Raw genomic sequence first — 12,098 nt, 5'->3', positions numbered from 1 at the left:
TCATTCAAGTACTGGAATGAAACACACAAAGTAGGCCTAGCATCTTCATGCTTTGCAACAAAGGCTGTGGAAAAGGACAAATCCCTCCCATAACAAAGCCTTTAAATTAAATTACATTGTACATGAAAATAGACTTTGTTCCCAAGAACACATACTGAAAAAATTAATTAGTTCAACTGATTAACTAAAAGAACTTTATTACTGCCCAGCATTATAAGATCCAATGCATCTGACTAAATGTATACAGTACTGCAAACCCCAAGTGTTTAAAAATCATGAGTCTGGCTGCAAAACAACATGAGATAGTTTTTAAAATACCATGATTTTTAAACCTAATAAATTTGCAGTCCTTTTTACTTTTGCTTCTGGTTTCTAAACCTTTTGGGTACACTCAGTTCACATATTCAGGGTTTTCTCTGCAACTCTGCAGCCTAGAAACTTACTTTTTTTTATGAAAGCTGAGATACTCGTGTAATCATCTCCATGCATTTGAAGAAGTGATGTTTTTTACCCACAAAAGCTTATGCCCTAATAAATCTGTTAGTCTTTAAGGAGCCACCAGACTCATTGTTTTCATGTAGTCATTTGTATCCAGGACCAAGCATGTTAAGAACACCACCAAATATCACCAGATTTATAAAAAATTGCAGGAGTTGGCAACATTGTTAATACATTATAAACAAAAAACTTTTGCTGAGTAAAGCATAAATATTAAGCCATATTCCACCCTCCTGCATGTATAGACAACTTCCACTAACATCAAAAAGTAGGGCCAAATTCTGTCTTTATTTGGGCTGTGCGTCTGAATGTGGATCTCCAGAAAATGGTTTTCTATAGCAATTCCAGCTTACTACAGAGACCATTCTTAAACTAACAATAAAGTGTGCCTGCCAAACCAATTATTTAGCCATTCTTTAAAATCACTATTCAACAACATACCTCCTTGGGGTTGAGGTGAATCATGACCACCAATGACAACCCGAATACCCACATCTTCCAACTTGAGCTTCCATTTTTCAATTATATTAATTGAATTGTCCTGAGAAAGTGATGACAGAGGCAATTTTAACTTATAAGGTAAGCTAAAGTAAATAAAAATTCTTACAAGAATTAGTTTAGATAATATTTTAAAACTAAATATAAAATATACATACCTTACTAGCATCATTAAACGCAGACAACTCCATGGTACCTTCAAAATCTTGCTCCACAACTGACTTCAAGCATTCATCCAACCAACATTCAGAATTGTGAACAGGCAGAATAACAGACTACAATGAACAAACAGAGAACACAAAAACATTATAAAACATGAAAGCATCCATTCTCCTTGTTTACTTGCTGTTTATCCAAAGAATACTCATTTAAAAAAAGGAAAGGGCCTGATCCTTTCATACCCTTTCACCAAATACGTACATTGGCCATAAAAAAGAAAAGTATCAGAGAGGTAGCCATGTTAGTCTGGTTCTGTAAAAGCAGCAAAGAATCCTGTGGCACCTTATAGACTAACAGACGTTTTGCAGCATGAGCTTTCGTGGGTGAATACCCACTTCGTCGGATGCAAGAGAGCTTGCATCCGACGAAGTGGGTATTCACCCACGAAAGCTCATACTCCAATACGTCTGTTAGTCTATAAGGTGCCACAGGATTCTTTGCTGCTTTTACAAAAAAGAAAAGTGCTCTTTCCTTCACAAGTAAATGGTATTTCTTCTCCATCAAACTTTATTATTTTTTTACTCCTCAAAACCCATTATGTGTTAGTTTCTGTGGTTGTATTTCTTTGAAAATTCTTTGAACAAAAAGGAAACAAAATGTCTACACCACCAGTTATTTATTCACAGCACTACTTATTGTCATCTCCAGTCTCTTAACTTATCTTCAACCTCACCATTTTACCTCCATCTTCTCTCAATTCAGAGGGGTCCTCTATTTTTCTCTATCCCAGCTACCCTGTTTGATTTTTTATCTGTAAAGTAGGCAACTTACATATCTCATCTCAGAAATCCTTTGCAATATTTGGGCAATGTACTGTTGAGAGAGGCTGCTTCTAAGTACATATCAAAGAGACTTCTTCAGTCCACCAGTTACAAAATTGCCTCTCTCATTGCACCAACTATTATATGTGTGGGCCATAGATGTATAAAATGTAGAACTTGTTTAAAAAAAAATTAAATGATCTGTGAATTACAAATGATGAGAAATTAAATTGTATAGGTATATAATGATGAGGCAGAGGATTGCAGGAAGAGAAAGGAGATGAAGGTAGTTGAATGCTGCCCTGGAGAATTGGATTCTATTCCTGCCTTTACCACAGAGTTCCTGCGTCATGCTAGGCAAGCCACTTGGACTAAACTTTTCACATGTGGTCCCTAATTCTGTGTTCCTCACTTTCTAGGTGCCTGATGTGAGACCCTGGGATCTGGTGTGATTGTTCATGCACTTCTGTACAACTGCAACTGAAGTCAACAGGAGCTGTGCTTTTAACATATAAAGTGCTATATGTAGGGCCCTATCAAATTCACGGCCATGAAAAATGCATCACGGACCGTGAAATCTGGTCTCCCCCCGCCATGAAATGTGGTCTTGTGTGTGCTTTTTCCCCATATGAAACAGATTTCACAGGGGAGACCAGTGTTTCTCAAATTGGGGGTCCTGCCCAAAAGGGAGTTTCGGGTGGTTCGAAGGTTGCGTATTGCCACCCTTACTTCTGCACTGCCTTCAGAGCTCGGTGGCCGGAGAGTGGCAACTGTTGACCGCGCGCCCAGCCCTGAAGGCAGCGCAGAAGTAAGAGTGGCAATACCATACAATGCCACCCTTACTCCTGCGCTGCTGCCTTCAGAGCTGGGCGGCTGAAGAGTGGTGGCTGCTGACTGAGGGCCCAGATCTACAGGCAGCAGTGTAGAAGTAATGGTGGCAATACCATACCATGCCATCCTTACTTGTGTGCTGCTGCTGCTGGCGGCGGCGCTGCCTTCAGAGCTTGGCTCCCGGCCAGCAGCTGCTGTTCTCCAGCTACCCAGCTCTGAAGGCAGTGCTGCCGCCAGGAGCAGTGCAGAAGGGCAGCAGTAACACAACCCCCCTACAATAATCTTGTGAACCCCCCCTACAATAATCTTGTGGACCCCCCAACTCCTTTTTGAGTCAGGACCCCTACAATTACAATACCATGAAATTTCAGGTGTAAATAGCTGAAATAATGAAATTTACTATTTTTAAAATCCTATGACCGTGAAGTATCAGAGCAGTAGCCGTGTTAGTCTGGATCTGTAAAAAGCAACAAGGAGTCCTGTGGCACCTTATAGACTAATAGAAGTATTGGAGCATAAGCTTTCATGGGTGAAGTGGGTCTATAAGGTGCCACAAGACTCCTTGTCACTTTTTATGACCCTGAAATTGACCACAATGGATCGTGAATTTGGTAGGGCCCTTGCTATATGCTAAGTACTCTGAAAAATCAGGTCCTAGGTGTCTCAGAGTGGGCACTCAAAATTAGTGGGTACTTTTGATCTTATTCTCTCTGTGCTTCAGTTCCCCACCTGTAAAATGGGGATAATACCACCCCCTTATCTCACAGGGGCATTGTGAATATTAAGGTTTCTGAAGCATTCAGATACTATAGTGATAACATCATAGAAAAGTCTACGAGGAAATTAATAATTCTGTCTTCAAACCATGCTTTGAATAGTGTGCAGTAAATAAGTAATTGAGCAAAATTACTGAAAAGCTACTCATTAAGTGACTACCATTCACTCTGTGCACTCAATGAGACAGGGGTCCTCTGGAAAAAAACGGTATGTGATCATGTAATTAAAGACTGTATTGTAATGCAATACACACAAGAGGACTGAATAAACTCTGGCATTCCTAACTTCTGAGTAGTTTTTTTGAATATATGTCTACACAACAATCATGTGTATTATAACTTCGCACTTAACTAGCACATTCTCTCCACAGACCTAACAAAAATTACTGAACTTTACCACATAAGTGAATTAATCCTCTCATCACTCCTGGGAAATAAGTATTGTCACCATTTTATCATTCTATAGATGGGGAAACTGAAACAAAGAGGTTGAATGACTTCTCCAAGGTCCCACAGGAAGTCTGTGGAAGAATCCAGGAACAGAATCCAGATTTCCAGCCTCCTGTGATTTAACTGCAAGACCATGTTTCTTTCAAATATTAATTCATGTCATCACTATATCAGAATTAAGAAGAAAGCAAAAACATTAGAAAAATGTTAAAATGGAATTAGCAATGGTCTGGGTTATATGTATGGGGGGCGGAGGGCGGTTTATCTATACACACATCTCTATATGCACAAAATGCATCTATTTTAGGCTTGATAAAGCGTATGGCCAGATATTATGATTGGCAAATATGAAGTTGTCCAGTATTTCATAGCAAAATACAAAGTGATATTCATTTCAGACTTTATATTCTAAACCTAATTTTAAGTTCCCAGGTGCCAGAGAATCAATGAATGAATGAACTCACCTCCTAGTTTTCAACAGGGTGTTTTACTAGGGCAGGGGTAAGCAACCTCTGGCACGAGTGCCGAAGGCGGCACGCGTGCTGATTTTCAGTGGCACTCACACTGCCCAGGTCCTGGCCACCGGTCCGGGGGGCTCTGCATTTTAATTTAATTTTAAATGAAGCTTCTTAAGCATTTAAAAACCCTTAATTAGTTTACATACAACAATTGTTTAGTTATATATTATAGACTTATAGAAAGAGACCTTCAAAAAACGTTAAAATGTATTACCGGCACGCGGAACCTTAAATCAGAGTGAATAAATGAAGACTCGGCACAGCACTTCTGAAAGGTTGCCGACCCCTGTACTAGAGAATAGTGGTATTTCAAACAGGTGGTGAGGGCTGTGTTTGCACAATAATGCCATCTCTGCTTTTCTTAAATTTTTAGAAAAATAAGTTTGGTTCTCTGCTTTGATAAAATTATTAATAATATCACATAGAAGACAAAGAATTATATGGCATGCAAATTAAGAAATGAAGTTTTGAGATTAAAAAGTTTTGCTTCACATTAGTACTTTTGAGACTACTACATAAGCAGTAACCTGAGATTGTTTCAAAAGCAACTGCTAATGCTACACTACACAGTCTGACTCAGTCAATACATCCAATTCACTAAGGATTTTAGTACTCCCGAGATGGCAATTAGAATAAAACTTCATATTTTGACACCACATTAACCCATTGCTATTATATTTTTAAAAAAGGAAAAGTACTCTCCCCAAGTCTTCTGATAGGCTTAGTGGTCACATTAACTAGCCACAATACATCCATGCAAATCAGTGGTTCTCAAACATTTTCTAACCAACTAACCTCAATACAAAATTTGTTTGGCTGACTACTCTATCACCACTAATTTGAATATTTAAAAAAAAATACACATAAAATGCATTAGCTGAATCTGTCTATATTTTCCTTGGATTTTATGTTTAAACAAAAGAAGAAAGGCACGATGTTATATTACCCAAGCACTCTTACATTCAGTATGAACAGGCAAAAATTGCAAAAGCAGCATTTTCATGGTGAGGCCTGTATTACAAAATTTGTAAACAACCACCAGCACCGTCAAGGTGCTTGGAGCTCTGCACAATAGTTTATAATGTTTTTAAAATACTATTTAAAAAAAAAATCACTGTGATCAAGTTTCCTCTCCTCAGAACCACTACAGCAAGAGCAAGATAGATGCATGCCAAACTAAGTGCAGTCACAGAATCCCTGAGGATACTTTTGAACAAAAGGCTCAGGAAAGAAAAGAGAGAGAGAACCTACTGTGACAGACCCAGACCAGTGGGGTACAGAAGCCTGGTAGAAAGCAAATATACTAGCCACTGTATGAACAATTTTCTGTTCCCTGAGTGACCAGAGCAGGAGCTGCCCTAGAGCAATCAGGAACCTGCTAGAACCAATTAGGACAGGCAAGCTAATCAATACACCTGGAGCCAATTAAGAACTTTCTAGAATCAATTATGGCAGGCTAATCAGGACACCTGGTTTAAAAAGGACCACTTTCAGGCCATGGCTACACTTGCAAATTTGCAGTGCTGCAGCAGGGTGTGAAAACACAGCCTCTCCAGCGCTGCAAAGCGCCAGTGTGGTCAAAGCCCCAGCGCTGTACGTTATTCCCCACAGGGAGGTGGAGTACGGACAGCGCTGGGAGAGCTCTCTCCCAGCGCTGGGAGAGCTCTGACTACACTTAGCCATAGCCTCAGTTAGTAGGGTGTGTGCACGCGCAAGGAGTGAGAAGGTATGCTGTTGGAGGAATGAAGAGTTCAAGTGTGATCAGGCTTCAGGAGGAAGATCCTGCAGTAAGAATAAAGAAGGTGCTGGGGAAGGCCATTGGGAAGTAGCCCAGGGAGGAGGAGTTGTCACGCAGCTGATACAGGAAACATTGTAGACAACTGCTATCCACAGGGCCCTGGGCTGGAACCTGATGTAGAAAGTGGGCCTAGGTTCCCTCCAGCTCCTGACTGCACACAGGAGGAATTGACCTGGTCGGTGAGAAACACCAGAAGGGAAGGTCTAAATGGGAAAAGGATCTGGCCTGTTCCTGACCCACTAGGTGGGGCACAGAGAGTGTGGGGATTGTTCTCTGTTTCCTCCATGCTGGCCAGTGATAAGGTTAGCTGAGTAGACAGCAGGTTTGAGCCACTAGCAAAAGTGGCCAAACTGAGGGCTGCCGTGAATCTCTAAGGCAAGCAAATCTGCCTATAAGTGCAGGAACCACCAAGACAGAGGAGGAACTCTGTCACAATACATGATTATGAACCAGTTCACAGTGACTGCTGACTTTGGGGTTTTGTGCCATTGCTCCAGGTCCTATCATCCCTACTCAGTTTGCTGGTTTTCGGGACCCACTCAAGTCCAGAGACAAACATTACAACTATCACAATCCAAAGCTTTCACTTTTCCCTCAGTTCATTTTTCTCAGTTTTTAACTTAGTTTACAAGTTGTATTTGGCAATGACCCCATACTACAAATGCTAAAGGAGGTGTTCCAGTTAAAGTGCTTCAGTTGAAGTGAGAAAATAACCATGCAAAGCAGCAAATTTCATTCAGAGGCTCTAACATGCCTCGCTATAGGAATACATTATATGCACTTTCAAAGTAATTATGTGGTAACATCTCTCCAGGGGCACATATCATCATTAGTTGGCATTGATTTGTAGCAGAATCCAACAAAAGAGTATTTTAAGGACCTGTAAGCTTGATGAAACTTCACACCAAGTCCAGAGGACATGACACAAGACTGGGAGTCAAGAGACCTGAGTTTCACACCCAGTTCTGCCACTTATACAATGTGGGACTTATCCAGAGCTTTTTAGGACAATAGGTGTTTTTCCATTGACTTAATAAGTTTTGGAAAAGGACCTGTGTGGTTTTGGGTTCTAACTACTCTAAACCTCAGTTTCCTATCCCTGAAATGAAAATAATGAAACTTAACTCCTTGTAAAATGCATTTTGATCTATGGATGAAAAACACGAAATGTTTATTATGATAAGTCCCCATTACTTCTACAAAATGTCACTAAACCAAACAAGTCATGTTTTCATGAATTAGAGTACTGAAAATAATACACCTCTTATAAAACCAAAGATAAGCAAAGGAACTGAAAAAATGGCAGTCTGTTCAAATGCCCCTGATTCTGCATTAAAAAAGCGGTATTTTCCCTCCCTATCCTCTCTTTAAAAGGAGAGATTTAAAAACAGAGTAAAAATTCAAAAGTGCCTAGCTGACTTAATAGAACTTAGGCTCCTGACTTTGTGACACTCAGGCACTTTTGAAAATTTTACCCATCAGAAACAAATGTCAATTTTTGAAAACAAGCATGGGTTTTCTTTAACACATTCTGTATTCCAAGCCACTTCAGTTCTTCACCCTTGGCAAGAATACATGACTTGTGGCAAATGTCTTCCACAGGATACCCATTTATTACAAATTAAGTTAGTAAGGTTTTTAGGCCCCAACATTTGATCTGACTTTACATTGTTAGAATCAGTGGGGAGAAGAGCTTTTAGATGTTTAAGGATCTTTGTTTGTTTTTTTTCCCCAGTGCACTGTGTTTTGTTTCAGTAGAGCAAAATACAAACTACTGTTATTTTTTAACCGAAACAGCTATGTCAATAAAAGAAAATACTTTTCCCCCCTTCAAAACAAACAAAAGAAACACCTTACGAAGAGTACAGAATACAAAATAAACAATTGCTATAAGAAACTTTGGGCAACGTCCTTTCATATTCAGTGATGAGACAGGGGTATGTCCAGCCATAACAGAGCAGTTCCTTTTCTCTACAAGTACAAATGTTGTAAAAAGAGAGGGCCAAAATCCTGCTTGCTTTCCATAAGTGAGTAATCTCCCCTTCAAAGATACAACTGATGTAAGTATGCAAAGAAGGATCTGGACACAAAGGGAATCATTCTTTACAAATTCTTAGGATAACCACCAAGGATAGAAGACTCAAGAGTGTAAGTGTAACAATGAGAAACATACCACTTGAATTCTACATCCTTCCCCGATTATAGAGTCCAATGAAGCTCTGGACTGCAGCTGGGGATTGTCTGGTACAGGAGGTGATGGAGCTGCTGGACATTTACACTTGGCAGGTACAGAATCACAGTCACACAGTTCTTCGTGCACAAAGGGGACTTGACCTCCAGCTGCTGAGGAGGGGCTCCTGGAAGCCCCAACTTCTTCTGACATTTCTCTCTTTCTCACCCCTTGGACACACATAAGGCAAGCTCTGGGGAGAGGAATAAAGTATACCACCAAGGGGGTACAGCCGGTTAACTGTAAAAGAGGCCCTTGCACTGCACCAGAGCATGAGAACAACAGTTTCATTCCTGCTTCCATGGAGTGGCTCCTAAGTGAGAGCAGAGGGGATACAAGTCCAGTTCTAGCCTATGTTCCAGAAGAGACGGAAGGCCCCATTCCAGGCAGTTGCCAATGTGAGAAAACCACAGAGTTTACTGCTAAATGCCTCTGAACCAATCAAAATATTCAGGTCTCAGGCTGAAGTACCAGGGGTTGGGTGGGTCAAGGCCATGCTTAGGGTTAGTGCACCCACTATGTCCATAAAATGCACAATCACTGCCACGTAGGGGGTTGCTCCCCCTCTCCCCCCTCACGGTGCTGTTTTCCCCTCCCTGCTTTGGGGTGTCCTGCTTCCCCACCACACACACACTCGCCCTCAAGGTGCTGCTCCCCTCTCCCAAAGTGCTGCTCTCCTCGCGCTCAGGGTGTTCTGCTTCCCCCCCTACACACCCTCCCTCAAGGTGCTGCTCTCCTGCCCCTCCGGGTGCTTCAGCTGCCTCCTCTCACCCCTCCCCCCCGCCTCAGGGTGGTGCCGCTTCACAGAACCTTCCCCCCACGTTCGGTTGGCCCCCACCGCGCGCGCGGCCCCCTAGGCGTTCGCGGCTCAGCGCGAACTAGAGCCAGGCCCCCTGCCCAACGCTCTCCGCCGCGCGAGGGGAATCCCCAACTCCCCGCCCCGGCGGGCTGGCCAGGGAGAGGAGTGCACAGGGCGGCTAGACCGGCCGGAAGTGAAGATGAAGAGGCGGCAAGGGGACAGTCTAGGGAGCTGGGGGAACCATAGAGCGCGGTTTTTTGGAAGGGGAGGGGGCGGGAGCTGTGATTGTGCGGTGGTGGGAGGTTCGGGAGCCGTGGCAGACTCGAGGGCAGGGCTGGAATGATGGAGGTGTGGGGGCCTGGGGTGGTTGAGGATGGAGGCTTAGGTGCAGGGCCGGCTTTAGGAAGTGCAGGACCCAGTCTGAACATTTTCAGCGGGGACCCGGCAGGGATGACTTAAAAAAAAATATTTTAAAAAAAGCCTTTCATTTCTTAGCAACCGGTTCCCTATAAAAAGTTCTGATATAAGGGATGTGCCACAGCATGTATTTTTTGTACCAATAGGGTTACCATACGTCCGTATTTTCCCAGGAGGAATTTTTAAAATTCCTGCTTCTACCGCCCTACCCCTTTAAATAGCCAAGGGAGCCCTGGGGAAGCGGTGGGGCTCCAGTGGCTATTTAAAGGGCCGGGGCGGTAGAAGCAACGGGAGCCCCGGACTTTCTAAATAGCCCCCAGAGCCCCACAGCCCTACCCCAGGGCTCCAGCAGTGGGGCTCTGGTGGCAATTTAAAGGTCCTGGGGCTCCAGCCCCTGCTGGGAGCCTGAGGCCCTTTAAAGTGCCCCCTGGGGAAGCAGGCCAACCCCGGTACGGCTCTTGCCAGTACGCCGTACCGGGTCTTGGGCGTGGGGCCCTCTTAGGGGCAGGGCCTGATTCAGGGGAATCAGTGGAATCAGCGTAAAGCCGGTCCTGCTTAGGTGCAGGAACTGGGGGTTTTGCTGCACTCTGGCCAGGGCCGGCTCCAGACCCCAGCGCGCCAAGCGCGCACTTGGGGCGGCGTCCTGCGGGAGGGCGGCAGGCGGCTCCGGTGGACCTCCTGCAGGCATGCCTGCGGAGGGTCCGCTGGTCCCGCAGCTCTGGTGGAGCATCCGCAGGCGTGCCTGCGGGAGGTCCACCGGAGTCGTGGGACCAGCGGACCCTCCGCAGGCACGTCTGCGGGAGGTCCACGGGAGCTGCGGGACCGGCGACTGCCAGAGCGCCCCCCACGGAGTGCTGCCCTGCTTGGGGCGGCGCAAATCCTAGAGCCGCCCCTGACTCTGGCTTGAAGTGGTTTCCATCATATGCAGGGTTTACAGTTTGGACATTCTATAACAGATTTAAAAGTAACTATTCTCAAACAAAAAAACGTCAGAAACATACTTCAAAGAGAAACAGCAGAACCAAAATGGATTTGCAAATTTAACACCATTAATTTGGGCTTGAAAAGGGACTGGGAGTGGCTGGCTCATTACAAAAGGAGCTTTGCCTTTCCTGAAATTGACACCTCCTCATATATTATTGGGAGTGGACTATGTCCACCCTGATCAAATTGGCCCTGTCAACACTGGTTCTCCACTTGTGAGGTAACTCCCTTCTCTTCATGTGTCATATAATGCCTGCATCTGTAACTTTCACTCCATGCATCTGAAGAAGTGAGGTTTTTTACCCATGAAAGCTTATGCCCAAATACATCTGTTAGGCTTTAAGGTGCCACTGGACTCCCTGTTGTTAGTTTGGTTCAATGGCTCTCAACCCCCTGCCCCCTCCCCCCCCAAAATTGTTCCAGCATCCCTGGATGGTTGTAGACTTAGGGTGAGGGAGGGGGTGGAGGACTGTGGTTCACTGGTGATTGACAGCAGAGGTGGGTCTTGGATTTAGGGGAGGGTTGGGTGGTGTTTGGGGTTTTGACAGAGGGGGTGTAGGGGGTGATTGTCTCTAGCTTGATTTTCAAGTTGCCTTTGGTATCTGGCAGGGGACTTGTTTGTTTGTGTAAGGAAAGCTGTTTCCACTGTAAACTGCTTTAATTTCATGGAAACATTCTCTTGTTTTCATTAGCCCTAGGCTTTGTTAAACACTGTTTTTACAATATCTAAATTTGCGACCCTATTTCACCCGACAATACGCCTTTAAATATACCAGTCATATTACTTTCCATGATGTAACGAAGCTTAGGTGGCTGTGAATGTAAATGTTGTTGTTTGTTTTAATAGTAACATTGGTTCCTATAATCATCCTACCGCTTATCTAGTTCTGACACTTTGAAACTTCTGATTTTTTAAAATTAAAAAATACTCCCTATGTCTCTTTAGTCTATTACTGTGTCTCATTAAGGACTGGTATTTCAAATGCAACCAATATCACTATTTAAAATAACAATTAAACTGTATTTTCTTAATGATATCATCAGTAAAGATAACTTATTGATTAAAGCAATGATCCTGCCAACATTTATGCAGTAGGATAGCTCACAATTATAAGTGATTGCAAGGTTGGGACCTATATGGCAAGCGGTTTAGAATATAAAATATTTATAAACAAATGTATAAATAAATAATGGGATGTAAATAACATGTAAAAACAATAATGTGTAACCGATTAAAATTCTATTGGTTACACAGTTAAACATTTATCTGGGGAACTAAGTGGTGCAGGGGGTGCTGTAGCACCCCGACCTTTAAGGTG

At 43.3% G+C, this 12,098-nt stretch overlaps 1 protein-coding gene across 4 annotated transcripts in view; it reads right to left on the bottom strand.

Moving 5' to 3' along the window:
- B3GNTL1 (UDP-GlcNAc:betaGal beta-1,3-N-acetylglucosaminyltransferase like 1) overlaps positions 1–9,281 on the bottom strand; it is a 329,218-nt gene extending 319,937 nt beyond the window's left edge. For 2 of the 4 annotated variants that reach the window (XM_044983307.1, XR_006572924.1), the window contains exons 1-3: positions 8,523–9,281; positions 1,155–1,271; positions 940–1,039 (exon numbers count right to left, since the gene is read on the bottom strand). In XM_044983307.1, coding sequence (XP_044839242.1) covers positions 940–1,039; positions 1,155–1,271; positions 8,523–8,882 — 577 coding nt within the window. In that variant the 5' untranslated portion in view covers positions 8,883–9,281. Of the gene's footprint in view, positions 1–939; positions 1,040–1,154; positions 1,272–5,802; positions 5,899–8,522 lie in introns of those variants that run through there. The other 2 variants (XM_044983308.1, XM_044983309.1) reach the window with 2 other exon arrangements.
- Between the last annotated feature and the right edge of the window lie 2,817 nt (positions 9,282–12,098).

Source organism: Mauremys mutica, chromosome 12 (genome assembly GCF_020497125.1).
Source record: "Mauremys mutica isolate MM-2020 ecotype Southern chromosome 12, ASM2049712v1, whole genome shotgun sequence".
In the NCBI taxonomy this organism is placed as follows: Eukaryota; Metazoa; Chordata; order Testudines; family Geoemydidae; genus Mauremys; species Mauremys mutica.
This window is presented reverse-complemented; position numbering and strand designations above follow the sequence as displayed.